The sequence below is a fragment of the Tachysurus vachellii genome, chromosome 7, assembly GCF_030014155.1.
Source record: "Tachysurus vachellii isolate PV-2020 chromosome 7, HZAU_Pvac_v1, whole genome shotgun sequence".
Lineage (NCBI taxonomy): Eukaryota > Metazoa > Chordata > Actinopteri > Siluriformes > Bagridae > Tachysurus > Tachysurus vachellii.
Genome location: NC_083466.1, coordinates 870,001 through 887,500, shown reverse-complemented (window position 1 = coordinate 887,500; position 17,500 = coordinate 870,001). Strand labels below are relative to the sequence as shown.

Genomic DNA, 17,500 nt, shown 5'->3' with positions numbered 1-17,500 from the left:
ATGCAACATAAGTAAACTTTACATCATAAAACACTATGATGATCATCAAAGCTATACTTTTCCCTTCACGTGGACACGTGGAGGCTGATGAGCTGTGCTATGTCTCCCTCTGCTGGTTCAGAAACGCATTACAGTAAAGTTCCACTACAGCCTTAAAGAATGAAGGATGGAAAACGTTTAAAAATTAACATCTTTTTTTTTACAAAGCAACTGTTTCGACTTTGACTTTAAGTTCTGTTTGCATTTTTACGGCCCGTAAATGATGCTTAATTTTAAAGATACTGTCTTTCTACTAAATCTTAGATGTTAAATAAATAAATCTCTGTCTAAATGGTGCACAAGTCTCCTCAGCCATGTTTGTGATTAGATAAAGCACTGAAAATGTGATCTCTCAATGTTTAAGAAATGTTGTCTGATTCGATGCAGGACGAATCAAAGGAACTGACTCACTGAACGGAGCATTTGAAGTTCATAGCTCTGTCATGAGCCAATCGCAGTGAGGCACACATACGCGTACATTTAAATAAATGTTCTGATTGGTCAAAAGGTCACGATCTTTGTCCAGCTTAGAAATAGATGACAGTGAATCATTTGGGAGACAAAAAGAATCAACTCTTATTAGTGAAATGGTTTTAGTGATTTGGATTTCCTGAACAGAGCCGGAATTTCTGATGGTTTCTTAGCTGCGTGCAAATGTTTGGGGTGTTTTAGTACATGAATAACGTCTGATTACCAGGTAGCTCTTGAGTCGTATGAAGTCTACGGTCATGAGTAAAGACTTGCTGGAGTTGCGGTTCAGCACTTGGATGCGTTCCACCAGATCGGAGCAGAACTGGTGGCCTCCCTTCAGCACGCACAGCACCACGATGTCGTGGTCTCCCAGATCGTCCATGATGTCACGTGCCAGTCGCTCCGTCCTGCAAACACACACCAAGACTGTATGAGTGACTGATCAGCTCTTTGCCAGGGGCCAAGTGTAGATTGTTATGCGAAGCATGCTGGGTAACGTAGGCAGAGGCTGACGTGTGTGCGATGCTACAGAACATGAGATATTCTGCACTTTAGAGTTTATCATTACCGGTCCATGATGACTCCATGGGGAATGTAAACACAGTCCAGATCCCCACTGTAATGCTTCGGATAGGTGAAAAGGTCCGGACTGTATCCTGGCCAATCGTCTGGGATCTGTCCGAGAAATAACATTAGCTGTTGGGACGTTCGCATGCATCATATACAATACTAATGCCTTTATATTTCTGTTTACATCCCAAAACACTTTCACTTCACAAACTCCTGATGTAAAGTTCACTCATTTCAGCCATTACAGATCCCCGCAAACATGTAGCCATGTAGCGTTCCACCTTAAATAAACCCAAAGTAACGCCATGTGGTCTGTTGGTGGCGCTGTTTAGTCTTTTTTTCCTTTTTACATTTAATACATTACATAATGTACATAATAAATGATTTAGCATTAACACTGGGGGAAAAATGACCCATATGATGGACTGGACAGGAAGTGAAGCTACCATAAATTGTTATAAATGGAATTTTTCATGGCATTTTGGATTTTAAATATATTGTTCCTGATCTCCATCTTTAAATACTAAAGTTTAACAGTACATCATTTATCACATGTAGAACAATGAACAGTGCTATTTAAGCTAGCTAACCAATATCAGGAAGCACTCTTGTTAGCTATCTTGGTATGCTAGGTAAGCTAGCTAAGGCTTATGAGCTAGAAACTTCATTAGTAACTAACTTGTTATTATTATTATTATTATTATTATTATTATTATTATTATTATTATTATTCCCCTGATAACATTTGGATCCTTTGTTAGCTAGCTAATGAGCTAGCTGAAAAACTACTAACTAGTTATTAAAAAACTAGAATGATTCTTTATTTTTGTGTTATTGCTGTTAAACTACTAAAAAAAATGCCCAAAAAGCTGGCTAGCTTCCCAAGTTATATAAACTATACATTTTGTTACCTAACATTAGCTTGTGAGCTAGATAAGTAACTATCTGGCCAGTTTGTGTTAGGTAGAACATTTCTTTGTAAAGATTAGCATGTTTGATAGCATTTGTAGTTAGTTGTGTTAAACAAAAAGTCGACCTGAAAACTAGCTAAGCTCCTCTACATATATAAATTATAACTTTTGTTAGCTAGCTAGCAATTTAGTGTTAGAACTTTCTGGACATTTTTCAAGGTGAGGTTGTAACATGTAATTCCCCATGTACAACCAGAAAGACCTTCAGAAAACACCTTGTCTTCAAGGTTCAGTTAAATCACTTGATCTTGTCTTCCCAACCACCAGGTCCTTAAAGAGTGACGTCAAACCAACATGGCCGATCACACGGTGAAGAGTTTAAAATTCATACACAGCACTAGAACTATAACTCTGTTGGACTATTTCATTAGATGCTTATTTGTATTCGTGCATGTTGTTATTCGTGCATGTTCTTGTTCGTGCATGTTGTTGTTCGTGCATGTTGTTGTTCGTGCATGTTGTTGTTCGTGCATGTTGTTGTTCGTGCATGTTGTTGTTCGTGCATGTTGTTGTTCGTGCATGTTGTTGTTCGTGCATGTTGTTGTTCGTGCATGTTCTTGTTCGTGCATGTTCTTGTTCGTGCATGTTCTTGTTCGTGCATGTTCTTGTTCGTGAATATTGTTGTTCGTGAATATTGTATTCGTGCATGTTGTTGTTCGTGCATGTTGTTGTTCGTGCATGTTGTTGTTCGTGCATGTTGTTGTTCGTGCATGTTGGTATTCGTGCATGTTGGTATTCGTGCATGTTGGTATTCGTGCATGTTGGTATTCGTGCATGTTGGTATTCGTGCATGTTGGTATTCGTGCATGTTGTATTCGTGCATGTTGTATTCGTGCATGTTGTATTCGTGCATGTTGTTATTCGTGCATGTTGTTATTCGTGCATGTTGTTATTCGTGCATGTTGTTATTCGTGCATGTTGTTATTCGTGCATGTTGTTATTTGTGTATGTTGTTATTTGTGTATGTTGTTATTCGTGCATGTTGTTGTTTGTGCATGTTGTTGTTTGTGCATGTTGTTGTTCGTGCATGTTGTTGTTTGTGCATATTGTTATTTGTGCATGTGGTTTGTGCAAATTGTTATTTGTGCATGTTGTTATTTGTGCATGTTGTTGTTCGTGTTATTCCTGCATGTTGTTATTTGCTCTCATTCTGAATACTTTCAGCACAAACTGAACTCCATGTAAACACTTCAATCACCACCTGGTAACCGAGTGACGTCACCGCGACATGATTTAAGGTGGAACGAGGTATTCGGATAAGAAGCTCACTTTAACGCCTGGTGTACTCTACATTTATAGTTGTTTTTTATCAATCAAAAAAATCAACTAATCTAAAGACGTTTCTTTACAGTTTGACGCGAATGTGAAGGTTTATAATGATACGTTTTAAAGCAGCAATGAAATGACTGAATACATGAATGAATGAATGAATGAATGAATGAATGAATGAGTTTTTTTTTTCTTTTTAAATCAAACCCACAACCCTTAAGATGTAATGTGATGTATTTATGAAGCAGGGACGAAGTAAAGAGACTGTAAGCACAGCAAGTTGACGTGCACGTTACAACAAGTAAGAAAGTCTGAAACTTTTAAAACTTTTCCCCTCTCGCGACTCTACACTGAAGAATCAGAGAAATAATCCAGGGATTATTTACCACGACGCCTCTGTGTGTCGGTGCGCTCGCGCTCAGTTGTGCCATGCTGCAGATCTTCCGCTTTTTTTCTTTTTCTTTTTTTTTTCTTTTTTACATCTCAACACAAAACAAAAACAGAACAAAGCTCCTTTTCACTCACGTTCAGTCAGCGCATGCGCAAACAACCCACGAACCATTTTATAACAGGATAAATCTTGGAAGGACCGCGCATGCGCACAGCTGCATTTACAGACATCACACGGCTAACAGTGCTCAAAAACACCCACACAAACACACAAATCTGAGGGTTTTCATGAGTATAATCAGATTTTACACTAAAATTAAACATGTATATATAAACCACTGGGTTAATAGAGTAACTTAAGACTGAATAAGTGAACTACAGACAAACTGAGCACCATTTATTAGGTCGGATTACAGGGTTGTTTTGGGCCCAACATGGCAGGCTAGCTAATATTAGCCAGGTCTTACATGCATCTACATAAGCAAGATTATTTTTCCTTTAAACAAAGACAGCTCTAATACTCTGTAAATTACATTCACTTATTCTTTTTTTTTATATTCAAATAACCCATTTGTTATAACAAGGGAAATCTTAATTCTAGTTCTCGTTAACGTTAACTAACATTAACGCATGGCGAACTAGCTAGCTAGCAGGTCAGCATTACTGAGAGAAAGTCTTTCATAGCTCTGATTTTATTTTTGTTTTAGTCATATCCACTAACTGTCAATTAGCGCAGGATCCACAGAGCAGTTGGCCATCATGTGCATAAGCTACCACTTCTTTACATACATAATTCATGCTAGGTTCATTCATGCTTAAAAAGAGTGGCAGCGTGATCGTCGTGATTTCCAGCTCACAGCTCTGTATGCGATGTTCTCTTACAGCACGTTTAAACAGGGTATAACGTGTGTGTGTGTACTCCATCACATAACCCTGAATTTTTCACTGAACTATCAACAATCAAGATTCCACATTCGATTCAATCGGCCAGCCAATCAGATTCAACTAAAACAGACCAGGAAAAACCTGACTGACTGGAAACTTTATTAACACAACAAGAAGAAATGAAAAACAACACAGTAATGTAGAATCTTAACGAGTGAACTGGTGTACACACAGTAATCGAGATTAAGTCCCAGATATGTCATTATGTATCATATAAACACTGAGACTAAGAGTCAGGAAACTAGAACAATATTTGACTAAGAGCCATACAAACAACCTGCACTAAAGATATTTATTAATAAAGGAAGAATGTTCTTCCATGTTCTACATAAAACCTTTAATTATAAAATGACCTCTTCGAAGAAAAAACACAATTTCGAAGAGTGTAAGATAAATAAGATGTGGGACACACAAACAAGAAACCAAGTAAACAATCTGACCAAGAATCAAAAGAAGACCAGGAACAAGGAAGACTAGAAGACCAGGAACAAAGATCTTCACAAGCTTTGGACCTGAGAATATAGAACCCAGCAGACCAATAAGAGGAACGTACACTATTAGAAAAGTCTTATTATAACAGTGTTTCTCTTTTTTTTCTTTTTAGGAAGCTGAGAATCCTTTAAGAAGCCTTGAAGAACTATTTTCACCACATCAAGTGTAGGTTTCTATAAGATTAGTAATATGTGACTTTGCAATACTGATACTGTTTAAACAAAAAAAGTGGAAGCCAGCCAGAAAAGCAGAAGACAGGAACACTGGGGAGGTCCCTAGAAAGCTGGGAATCAGGAAGCTTTAAGAGAAGGCATTGAGGGAAACAGAATCCAAGGCAGGGAACATTATGAGGAACGTGGAATGGTTAGGTTACAACAATGGTTAGAGCACTGGTCTTGTAAACCAGAGGTCGTGAGTTCAATTCTCGCTGGGGCCAAGCACTTTTTTCAAAATATAAGTGACCGTCTCATGGACTGATTTGGGTTCTGATGTACCAAAACAAAATGTTTGGAACAGAAGAAGCTTGTGTGCATGCTGCTGCAGCATTCCTTGGATCTCAAACTTCTGCTTCTATGAGAATCATTGATCTAAAAAGTTCTTATAATGCCTTTTTTTAACTGAAGAACACTGTGTATCAGTACAGGATCATAGACACTCTGTTTCAGTAATCCTCACGGACACACGACAGTAACATGCGATCAGGATAGAAACAGGAACTTGGAGGTGGAAGGTGCTAGCTACCAGCACTCAAATCTTCAAAAAGACCCAACTGAAGGCCCCAGTGAGGATCGAACTCACAACCCCTGGTTTACAAGACCAGTGCTCTAACCACTGAGCTATGGAGCCAAGAATAGCAGTAAGATTGCATTTTTTAGCTCCGATTTGGATTATATATACTTGATGAGCCAAATGAGCAAGGGCTCCATCCCCAATCCAGCCTCAGGACCCCACATAATAGTGGCTTCAGCAGTGGTCTTGTAAACCAGCAGTCATGAGTTCACTTGCCACTGGGGCCATCAACCAATGTTCTAAACATAAAGCTTTACAGCACACTGACAGCTGGCTGTAGGAGTCATGTGTTTTAAATTATCAGACTGAAAAAAAGATCATGGAATGATAGAAATTCCTGGACAGCTGGAAACAGGAAGAGCAGAAACCCAAGATCTGAAGAACCCATGAACAACAGCTCACAATAAAAGAAAACATTTCTGATTTCTTCCACAGAAAAGTGTTTTAGATTCGACTTTAAAAGTATTCTCTGTCTCCTTTACCATTCGCTTCTGAGCTCCAGAAAAAACCTCAGACACCATTTTCATAAAGATACTTTCTGCTCTTTGAGGTTTAAAGAAAAATAGTTCATATTTATTAAAAAATCATTTTATAGCCTTTTCAAAATCAGATTCCTACCAAACTGATCTGGGTTCAGCGTCTTAATGCTGACTTTCTGCCATGGTGATGTAAGATCTGGAGTGAGGAAATGGGGTCAGGCTCAAGAACCGTGGCTGATGCGAGAGAGCGCTTTCAGTCGTATAGCATTGCCGATTAAGCTCAGAGTGGGACTGAAATATTCATGAAGCTAAGCGAGGTGAAATGGAAGGGCAGCTTGCAACTGATCTGAGATCAGACTATAACATCGGAATAGAATTGAATCGTAATCAAGTGACGGATGGTTAAAGATCAGACAGATTTCAATTTTTCTTCTGAAGAACACTTTGTGGATCTTTACAAGCCCTCCAAAGTGCTGCTGTAGCCCAGATCTTCACTTAGCTAAGGATTTGTACGGTTCCATAGCTCAGTGGTTAGAGCACTGGTCTTGTAAACCAGGGGTCGTGAGTTCAATCCTCACTGGGACCTTCTGTGGTTGGAGATCATCTGACAGTGTTCCTCTGTTTTGATGAAAGTTCTTAGTGCAAAGAGTTCCTCCAAGTGATGTGCTTTTTAGAAATAAGAGTGTTTCACCTTAAAATTAAAGAAAAGATCCTGGTAAAGATAAAAGTTCTCCGTCAAGCATCTTAACCCTTAAAAGAGCTCATAAAGTCAAAAAGTGTCAGGAGCAGAGAGGAGGACTTTAAAGAGGATTAAGAGTTTCTTTATCAGAGGAGAAAATGGGCTAAAGGTGAAGAGGGAGAAGAAATGTATAGTGAGATAATAAGATGATACAGATCAGGGATTATTTTAGGGATCAATCATATTAGAGATAACATCTCCGACACATAGTATATACGCATGCTACACACACATACACACACACACAGGACATTTTTACTCTGACACAGGCCCAGATCTTAAACCTTGGGAGCAGAGAACACTGGAGAACAAAAGCTGTTTTGAAGGTAGAAAGACAATCTTGAATAGTGGAAGAGAAGCTGATTAAGTGCTGCACAAACACACAATAACTTTCACACAATTTGACTCATATTCAGTTTTTAATCTAAGACTTAAGGAATAAAAACAGGTTCTTTAGGGTTCTGCTATAGCCGCAATAAGAACAACTTACCGAAACACTGCGAGGAAACATCGACAAACACAGAGTTCATAACCAAAGCCAGGACTCTGGAGCCGTGTGAAGGCAACACGGAACACGGCTTTTCTAGGTTTGGCCCTTCAAAAGTGTGTTTGAAGGCCCCAGCGAGAATTGAACTCGCGACCCCTGGTTTACAAGACCAGTGCTCTAACCACTGAGCTATGGAGCCTTGCTCACACTGCATGTGATGAACGTTTTAATGAAAGCAGTCACACCCCATTAGCACATACATACAGGATGACAAAATTTACTTTACAGGGTGTGGACCAACTGATTCACATAACAAAGGCTTCAGATACAACATTGTCACAGGGCTCCATAGCTCAGTGGTTAGAGCACTGGTCTTGTAAACCAGGGGTCGTGAGTTCAATTCTCGCTGGGGCCTTCAAACACTTTTTTCAAAAAATAAGTAACCGTCTCATGGACTGATTGGGGTTCTGATATATGAAAACAAAATGTTTGGAACAGGAGAAGTTTGTGTGCATGCTGCTTCAGCATTCCTTGGATCTCAAACTTCTGCTTCTATAAGAATCATTGAATCTAAAAAGTTCTTATAATGCTTTTTTTAACTGAAGAACACTGTGTATCATGCAATCAGGATAGGAACTTGGAGGTAGAAGGTGCTATCTACCAGCACTCCAATCTTCAAAAAGACCCAACTAAAGGCCCCAGTGAGGATTGAACTCACGACCCCTGGTTTACAAGACCAGTGCTCTAACCACTGAGCTATGGAGCCAAGAGTGGCAAGTGAAATGCTGAAGAACCCTTTAGTTTGTGACAGTTAGGAAAACAGACAACATTTGTAGATTACGAAGCTTTTAATAAGGACGTTAAAAATTGACCCATGCTTTTTTTGTTCAAAGGTGAAAAGACCCAACTTTATGTATGTTCTGTAAGATTCACTTATCTGTCAAACATATTTTATTAGATTGTCCTGGACTTAACACAAGCAGAACGCTCTTTTGTCAACTGACTTTACTTGGATTATATTGGATTATATTTGTTTTGTTTTTATTGTATTTATATGATATTTGTTTTTGTAATTTTTTTTTAAAACTTTTTTTTTTCATTTTGTAATTAAATGTTTGCCATGAAAATAGCTTTTGATTGCTGACATGGCATTAAATAAAAATAATCTGAATCCGAAGCTAAAGCAGAAGTAGACTCTGAGGACATATTTGGTCTTCGTGATCACACTGTTGAGGCTCAAGATGGCATAGACAACCATCACTTTAGCTTAATGTCACTGGATGTCTGTAACATTCATAAGTTGAGACAACACCATGTCGCAAAGGTTCATACTCTGTAACTGCAGAGCAAAAGTGTCAGGAAGAAAGTGTGTAAGGTCGTGTTGTTGTTGCAGGGAAACTAAACTGACGGTCCTGGGAGGATGTCACCAGTTAGGTTGGCAGTGTAACACACAAGTTCAGCCTCAAAGTCAAACTTTGTTGTTTTTTTTTGGTTTATGTGACTTTAGTACATAATTATTTAATGTGGCAAAAGTATTGCGGGACAGGAATAAATAAAAGATTGAACAGTTTTTGGCACCTCAACTATCTAAGTTTCACATTATGTTCCTCTCAAATTTGTGATTTGCTTCAACCTGTAAATTGCTTTGTGTATCATATTTAATAAACCAATCCAATTTAAATGTATAAATGAACATGTATAGTCACACCATTGTAGCAGTGTTACATGCAGTAGGCTATAAGGTAAGTGGAAGAATGTAAGTAATAAACTTACACCTACTAGCACTATGCATTATATTGTGAAAAAGTAGATTATCTTCATATCAAAACCTTAAATTTTCTTAATGATTTAATGATAAATACATGTCTGACCTTTGGAATGAACCAAAAAAAAACAAGAAAATTGCATTCATGACATGATTGTACCAAGATGGCGGCTCTATTGACGCATTCCTTCCAATGTACTGCCTTAGCCAAGGTGACATCTAGGTGTAGATATCTATGGGTGCTATCTACCAGCACTCAAATCTTAAAAAAAACCCAACTGAAGGCCCCAGTGAGGATTGAACTCACGACCCCTGGTTTACAAGACCAGTGCTCTAACCACTGAGCTATGGAGCCAAGTGCAGCAACAAGCTTGCTGAAGAACCTGAAGAACATGTTTATAAAAGACATTTTTTTAGCTCCTGTGCATTTGGATCATACATATAGGATGAACCAAATGAGCAAAAGCTCCAACATCAATCCAGCCTCAGTCCATAATAGTGGTTTCAGCAGTGGTCTTGCCTTGAGTTCACTGGCCACTGGGGCCATAATCAATGTTCTAAACATAAAGCTTTACAGCACACTGACAGCTAGCTGTATGAGTCATGTACATTCATCAGAGGCACTGTGACTTCATTCTAAGTGTTTCTTCATGAAATAAAACAAGAGTCCAAGGTTTATGCTTATTTTAACCATTTGTTTATAATAAGCTTTAGATTCTATGGACAGGGGCGCCACTAAGGGAGGAAATGTTAGGACGATTCTAAGGGCCCACGCACTTTTGGGGCCCCCAGAGGCTTGTATGTTTGGTGTGAAATGGGTGTGGTAGGGGGCCCAGTCTCATTTTCTTTCACAGGGCCCAAAATTGCTAGTGGTGTCCCTGTCTATGGATATGTATTACATCTTTCTGTTATTGTTTTACATTTGCTGAATATTTTTTTCACATTTTCGATCTGTAGTCTTGTCATATTGGGACTACAGCATGTTTATTTATAAACTCCTTTATTTCGTCATGTGGGATTAATAAAACATAAAAAAAATGAAATACTACCTTAAGTAAGAACAGTCTTGTTGTTTTCAGCACTGAACAGCTACAAACACTTCGACACGCCTACTACGTGTAGCTCCGCCCCCAAAATGTATGATTGACAGAAACAGTGGCTATACGCTACAACTGAACGGTGTGACGGCAGAAGTGGGGAAATGTTTGTGCCTCTCACATACAACCGAGCTGTCAGTGTGGTTCTGCCTGTATAGCGGAGCACAGAGGACCGGATCTGCACCATGGAGCGCAAACTGAGAACAACACAAAGGATTTACATTTGCAGTGCAACAGGATGACACTTTAATATGTGTGCAAGCAGTCAACAATATATAATAATAATAATAAAAAAAAACAGACAATCAAAATGTTTCTTAGAGCAAGTCACGCATCCATCTGTGAGGTTGTAGACGCGCGTGCTGGAGGATGCACGTTTGCATAACCAAACCCGTTTAGGATGCTCGCGCTGATCAACAGGATTTAAGAGCGAGTTTTCTGCGCGGACGCGGTCATGGGTGTGCTGCTGATCTGCCTCCTTTTGCACGCGGGACTGGCGCGCGCCACGCACGACGGCTATGTGGAGTGGTCGGACGGCGGCGACGACGACGACGAAGAGGCCACAGCTGCTACCGCCGAAATCGGCGCGAGGCAACACCGAGTCCGTGGCACGGAGCGCGGGGCTTCGGCTGGGGCTGGGGCGGAGGAGCTGCCGCGCGTGGTGGCCGCCTTCCTCCACACGGGCGACGCGTCCGCGCTTGCGCACGTGAACTGCTCGCGCCGTTACGAGCTCAGCAGCCTCGGTTCTGCTGCACCGGCCCCACCAGTCACTTCCTCACATTCCGTTCACGCTGCGCTGGACGCCGTGTCGCGCGCCACCGACTTCCTAAACGCGCTGGCGCGAGAAACGCAGCAAGATAAGCAGCAGCAGAAGGCGTGGTATCGTGCGCTGGTTCGGAGCCTGCTGGACCGCGAGCCAAAGATCCATCGCGCCACGCTCGCCCTCCACACCGAGCAGCTCCACCTCCAAGCCACGAGGATGGGCGGACACGTGGAGCTGCAAGACCTTTCAGGTGAGGAGTCGGAGTCTAACCGCCAGGTCCAGCAGAGAACCCGGACGATAACGCAGGCTCGAAGCTCCCAGAGCACACAAGGTCAAGTGCAGTGGTCTGCGCCATACCTGGAGTGCGAGCATGGGCGCTTCATCCCGCACTGGCTTCTAACACTGTCGGTGAAAGTGTTTGGTCTGAACACGGGCACAGAGCCAGAGACCAGGTAAGTTTTAAACAAATTCAGCTGAGTTTAAGTGATCTAACTAAAGTGATGTTGGGTCATCTCATGTGTGTTTAGAGCGATCTCAGGTGTGTTTAGAGCGATCTCATGTGTGTTTAGAGCGATCTCGTGTGTTTAGAGCGATCTCAGGTGTGTTTAGAGCGATCTCATGTGTGTTTAGAGCGATCTCAGGTGTGTTTAGAGCGATCTCATGTGTGTTTAGAGCGATCTCGTGTGTTTAGAGCGATCTCAGGTGTGTTTAGAGCGATCTCATGTGTGTTTAGAGCGATCTCAGGTGTGTTTAGAGCGATCTCATGTGTGTTTAGAGCGATCTCATGTGTGTTTAGAGCGATCTCGTGTGTTTAGAGCGATCTCAGTGTTTAGAGCGATCTCAGGTGTGTTTAGAGCGATCTCATGTGTGTTTAGAGCGATCTCAGGTGTGTTTAGAGCGATCTCGTGTGTGTTTAGAGCAATCTCGTGTGTTTAGAGCGATCTCAGGTGTGTTTAGAGCGATCTCATGTGTGTTTAGAGCGATCTCGTGTGTTTAGAGCGATCTCAGGTGTGTTTAGAGCGATCTCATGTGTGTTTAGAGCGATCTCGTGTGTTTAGAGCGATCTCATGTGTGTTTAGAGCGTTCTCGTGTGTTTAGAGCGATCTCGTGTGTTTAGAGCGATCTCAGGTGTGTTTAGAGCGATCTCATATGTGTTTAGAGCGATCTCATGTGTGTTTAGAGCGATCTCGTGTGTTTAGAGCGATCTCAGGTGTGTTTAGAGCGATCTCATGTGTGTTTAGAGCGATCTCATGTGTGTTTAGAGCGATCTCATGTGTGTTTAGAGCGATCTCATGTGTGTTTAGAGCGATCTCGTGTGTTTAGAGCGATCTCAGGTGTGTTTAGAGCGATCTCATGTGTGTTTAGAGCGATCTCGGGTGTGTTTAGAGCGATCTCGGGTGTGTTTAGAGCGATCTCGTGTGTGTTTAGAGCGATCTCGTGTGTGTTTAGAGCGATCTCGTGTGTGTTTAGAGCGATCTCATGTGTGTTTAGAGCGATCTCGTGTGTTTAGAGCGATCTCAGGTGTGTTTAGAGCGATCTCAGGTGTGTTTAGAGCGATCTCATGTGTGTTTAGAGCGATCTCAGGTGTGTTTAGAGCGATCTCAGGTGTGTTTAGAGCGATCTCAGGTGTGTTTAGAGCGATCTCGTGTGTGTTTAGAGCGATCTCATGTGTGTTTAGAGCGATCTCGTGTGTTTAGAGCGATCTCATGTGTGTTTAGAGCGATCTCATGTGTGTTTAGATCGATCTCATGTGTGTTTAGAGCGATCTCGTGTGTTTAGAGCGATCTCATGTGTGTTTAGAGCGATCTCAGGTGTGTTTAGAGCGATCTCAGGTGTGTTTAGAGCGATCTCAGGTGTGTTTAGAGCGATCTCGTGTGTGTTTAGAGCGATCTCGTGTGTGTTTAGAGCGATCTCATGTGTGTTTAGAGCGATCTCAGGTGTGTTTAGAGCGATCTCATGCGTGTTTAGAGCGATCTCATGCGTGTTTAGAGCGATCTCAGGTGTGTTTAGAGCGATCTCGTGTGTGTTTAGAGCGATCTCATGTGTGTTTAGAGCGATCTCGTGTGTTTAGAGCGATCTCAGGTGTGTTTAGAGCGATCTCATGTGTGTTTAGAGCGATCTCGTGTGTTTAGAGCGATCTCAGGTGTGTTTAGAGCGATCTCAGGTGTGTTTAGAGCGATCTCAGGTGTGTTTAGAGCGATCTCATGTGTGTTTAGAGCGATCTCGTGTGTTTAGAGCGATCTCGTGTGTTTAGAGCGATCTCAGGTGTGTTTAGAGCGATCTCATGTGTGTTTAGAGCGATCTCAGGTGTGTTTAGAGCGATCTCAGGTGTGTTTAGAGCGATCTCATGTGTGTTTAGAGCGATCTCAGGTGTGTTTAGAGCGATCTCAGGTGTGTTTAGAGCGATCTCGTGTGTGTTTAACTTGTACCTTTTAACTTGTTTCCACAGATTTGTTTAGTTGTTTTTTTTTGCCTGAAGTTCCATGAATGATGTTATTTAGTAAACTGTTTTATAATCAGTTGTACAGTGTGTGTGTGTGTGTGTGTGAGACGGGGATTAAACTGTAAATGTGGTGTTGTAGCGGCAAGAAATCAGGTCACTGTTGTAACCATAGTGATAATATATATATATATATATATATATATATATATATATATATATATATATATATATATATTTATTTTTTTTTTACTGCTTATTCGTTTCTGTAGCTATTTTACATTCATGGCCATATGACAGGTTCAAGGCAATGAGAAAAGAACCTTTTAGGAGAAGTGTGTGATTTAAAAATCTCTCTTTTTCCAAAAAATATTACTTCTTTAAAAAAAAAAAAAGCTGTGAATTTTGTATATTTGAAGCTGGGTTGGTTTTATTGAGCTAATTCTAACTCTTACTGTGTGTGTGACAATGTTGGTGTTAAATCCAACTGGTTAGATTTCCTTTAGCAATTCTCTCTCTCTCTCTCTCTCTCTCTCTCTCTCTCTCTCTCTCTCTCTCTCTGTCTCTCTCCCTCTCTCTCTCTCTCTCTCTCTCTCGCTCGCTCGCTCACATCGCTGAGCTCGCTGACAGAAATGACACCTGACAGCTTCAGGTGTTTGTTTCCGTTCCCAGTTGACAGATGGGCTGTCGCTGCCTCTGGAGAACTCTCCCAATTCCTGAAGAGAGAGTGAGAGGGTGAAAGAGAGAGAGTGAAAGAGAGAGAGAGTGAAAGAGAGAGAGTGAAAGTGAGAGAGAGTGAGAGAGAGAGATAAAGAGAGAGAGAAGGAGAGAGAGAAAAAGAGAGAGAGTGAGAGAGAGAGAGAGAGTGAAAGAGAGAGAGAGTGAAAGAGAGAGTGAGAGAGAGAGAGAGAGAGAGAAAGAGATATAAAGAGAGATAAAGAGAGAGAGAGAAAGAGAGAGAAAGAGAGAGAAATAGAGAGAGAGTGAGAGAGAGAGTGAGAGAGAAAGAGAGAGAAAGAGAGTGAAAGAGAGAGAGAAAGAGAGAGTGAGAGAAAGAGAGAGAGAGAGAGAGAGAGAGAAAGAGAGAGAGAGAGGGACAAGACGTATGAAGCTGCAGACTAGAAGAAAACGTATCCTGTGTCAAATCTAATATTCTTCAGTCAGAAATAACTAATCCTGCTGGAGGTCATCCTTTATCTCTGTGCGTCTCTCAGGACGGCGTGTCGTCACCACCAGCTTCAGGGTTTATGTTCAACTCTTCTCAAAGTAAACATGACATAAATTTACACATCTACACGAGCTGGAACATCAACAACAACAACAACAACAACACGTTAAAACATTACAGATTCTTTTTTGTCTATTTACAGCAGCAGCATCCAGTGACACAGTGAGCTAGCAGAAGACTGCTGGATCTGTGTGTGTTTAGATACCGAGATACATGACTACTGTTGTTTGTTTTATTCACGTGAGATTGGAATTAAACCAGTGCTAATAAGGGACTGATGCACTCCAGAAAGTATGTATTGTTTTTTTGAAATGCAGTGACGTGAAATAAAAACATATAATAAAATGTGCGAAAGTAAAGAATTATTTTTGGTTCCAGTCCATCCAGGATTTTGCCATTTTTTGAAGTCAGAATTCATTCATTCATCTTCTACCGCTTATCTGAACTACCTCGGGTCACGGGGAGCCTGTGCCTATCTCAGGCGTCATCGGGCATCAAGGCAGGATACACCCTGGACGGAGTGCCATTTGCCATCACAGGGCACACACACACACACTCATTCACTCACACACTACAGACAATTTTCCAGAGATGCCAATCAACCTACCATGCATGTCTTTGGACCGGGGGAGGAAACCGGAGTACCCGGAGGAAACCCCCGAGGCACGGGGAGAACATGCAAACTCCACACACACAATGTGGAGGTGGGAATCAAACCCCCAACCCTGGAGGTGTGAGGGGAACGTGCTAACCACTAAGACACCGTGACCCCCAGAAATCAAACATGATTTTTCAAATAAATAAATAAATAAATAAAATGCACGAAAACCCTCCTCTGGATTGAGTTACTGCACATCGCTTGTGAATATGAACATAGATTCAGCTTGTGAAGGAAGATTTACGTTATCTTTAGCTTAAACACTAGCTAAAGAGTTTTACTGGTTCGCCCCCTAGTGGTAGAACAAAGATCTGTCCGTCGGGTCCTTAAGACACAGTTTAAAACTCGTCTGCTGTTTGGATTCTTAGCTGCGAGGATGAAAGTCTTCGGTCTCGAGTTCCCTGAGGGTTCAGTCAGAATGTTTCAGTGAAACTTCTTGCTATTAATAAACACATTTTAGTTTCTTTAGCTGAAGTGTGTGAAGTTTCTCCTTAAACCTCCAGGATGTGACACGAAACCCTGACGTGTTCGCCACTGAGTCCACAGTATAAAAGTCAATGCTGTTTACACGTCTGTTCTCCTCTGGAGGAAGAGAATCCAGCAGCGTTCGGCTCTCTGAGCAGCTTCCTGGGTTTGATCCAGCAGCACTCGAGGATGAGGGACATGCTCACTCTCTTCTGCTGCAGTTATTAGGTTCTCTGTGTTCTCTGCTCGTTCTCCACACCTCCTACACATCTCACCCCTTCAAGCAGTGTGGCGGATAAAAATAAAGCTGTTTCAGGGGATGTAGGGATAGAATCAGAAAGGCTTTCTCTTCCAGACAACAGGAGCAGCACATGAGGGGTATTCACACGTACCGTACGTGAAAGAGAAGAACTCCATAAACCTTTCAGTCGCTTCGGTTCAGTTCAGACGTGTTTAAATAAAGTGTTTTACATTAAAGTTATCTTCATTATTGCACTGTGTGTGTGTGTGTGTGTGTGTGTGTAGGGGTGTGGTAAGGGTTGACGTCAGTCTGCAAGACGTGGACATTGATCAGTGCTCCAGCTCTGGCTGGTTCTCCGGGACTCACCGCTGCAATCTGACCAGCATGGAGGTGAGTTCATCTTCAGATGCTTCATCCATCACATGTTTCAAAGAACCAATCAGTCGTCGGTTAATTCTGTAAACTAGAACAAAGGTAAATACTCAAGAGTACAAAGCAGACTAGGAAAAATTGGACGAACGATTTGGTGAAAGAGCAAAAGGTCAAATGTAGAACAACAAACTGACCACAGCGCCACCTGGTGGACAGTAAAATCTGACATTTTAGCAGCTGCTCGCGAATTAATTCAGCAGACGTCAGAAAACGTCTTCATACGAAACTCTGACACTGGAGACTCCTTCCATGAATGCTAACCCGACATTATAGCTTGATATTGTATAGCAGTTATTTGAACAAGCTAAAAAAGAATGTTATATATTGTTGCCGTAGCAACTGAGCGAAGTTTAAGAGTCCTGATCAGCCGGAGCGCTCCTGTGACGGACACAGAGGGAGAAGCAATTTGAGTATGTTAATCAGTATGCAAATATGCAAATGAGCCCTCTATCCAGTCTCTTAATTCTCCTAACTGTGTGTGTGTGTGTGTGTGTGTGTGTGTGTGTAAAGATGAATCACAGTACACAGCTCAAACAGAAGCAGATCTTCCTCCAGGCTGTTCAGGAGCTCATTAGGTTTATTTAGATTTCAGATGAGTTGAAATTCAGTCTTTTCTGCGTGAACACGTCTCTGACGGCGCTAATTAGCCTCCACGCTGCTCTCGTGCTGCTGAGAGTTGGGATTATTTCTGGATCTCTCGTTTAAGTCGTCAGTCAGTAAGAGGTTGGCACGAGGGAACACAAAGAGCTGCCATGGTTCATTAAGCGAGT

At 41.5% G+C, this 17,500-nt stretch overlaps 2 protein-coding genes and 6 non-coding genes across 10 annotated transcripts in view; 3 read left to right on the top strand and 5 right to left on the bottom strand.

Moving 5' to 3' along the window:
• Positions 1-7,818, bottom strand: part of prtfdc1b (phosphoribosyl transferase domain containing 1b) — a 12,869-nt gene extending 5,051 nt beyond the window's left edge. Inside the window, exons 1-3 of one of the 2 annotated variants that reach the window (XM_060873349.1) lie at positions 7,645-7,818; positions 1,079-1,185; positions 734-917 (exon numbers count right to left, since the gene is read on the bottom strand). In XM_060873349.1, the coding sequence (XP_060729332.1) occupies positions 734-917; positions 1,079-1,185; positions 7,645-7,665 (312 nt within the window). In that variant the 5' untranslated portion in view covers positions 7,666-7,818. Of the gene's footprint in view, positions 1-733; positions 918-1,078; positions 1,186-3,706; positions 3,868-7,644 lie in introns of those variants that run through there. The other variant, XM_060873347.1, reaches the window with a different exon arrangement.
• On the bottom strand, positions 5,921-5,993 carry trnat-ugu (transfer RNA threonine (anticodon UGU)). The gene has a single exon. It is a non-coding gene; the product is annotated as a tRNA-Thr (tRNA).
• On the top strand, positions 6,929-7,001 carry trnat-ugu (transfer RNA threonine (anticodon UGU)). The gene has a single exon. It is a non-coding gene; the product is annotated as a tRNA-Thr (tRNA).
• trnat-ugu (transfer RNA threonine (anticodon UGU)) lies at positions 7,768-7,840 on the bottom strand. The gene has a single exon. It is a non-coding gene; the product is annotated as a tRNA-Thr (tRNA).
• Positions 7,841-7,983: 143 nt separating this feature from the next.
• On the top strand, positions 7,984-8,056 carry trnat-ugu (transfer RNA threonine (anticodon UGU)). The gene has a single exon. It is a non-coding gene; the product is annotated as a tRNA-Thr (tRNA).
• Positions 8,057-8,334: 278 nt separating this feature from the next.
• Positions 8,335-8,407, bottom strand: trnat-ugu (transfer RNA threonine (anticodon UGU)). Its single transcript has one exon. It is a non-coding gene; the product is annotated as a tRNA-Thr (tRNA).
• Positions 8,408-9,688: 1,281 nt separating this feature from the next.
• Positions 9,689-9,761, bottom strand: trnat-ugu (transfer RNA threonine (anticodon UGU)). The gene has a single exon. It is a non-coding gene; the product is annotated as a tRNA-Thr (tRNA).
• Positions 9,762-10,637: 876 nt separating this feature from the next.
• The window catches only part of gpr158b (G protein-coupled receptor 158b), a 23,549-nt gene continuing 16,686 nt past the window's right edge, over positions 10,638-17,500 (top strand). For both annotated transcript variants that reach the window (XM_060873725.1, XM_060873724.1), the window contains exons 1-2: positions 10,638-11,718; positions 16,583-16,688. In XM_060873725.1, coding sequence (XP_060729708.1) covers positions 10,958-11,718; positions 16,583-16,688 — 867 coding nt within the window. In that variant the 5' untranslated portion in view covers positions 10,638-10,957. The remainder of the gene's footprint in view (positions 11,719-16,582; positions 16,689-17,500) is intronic.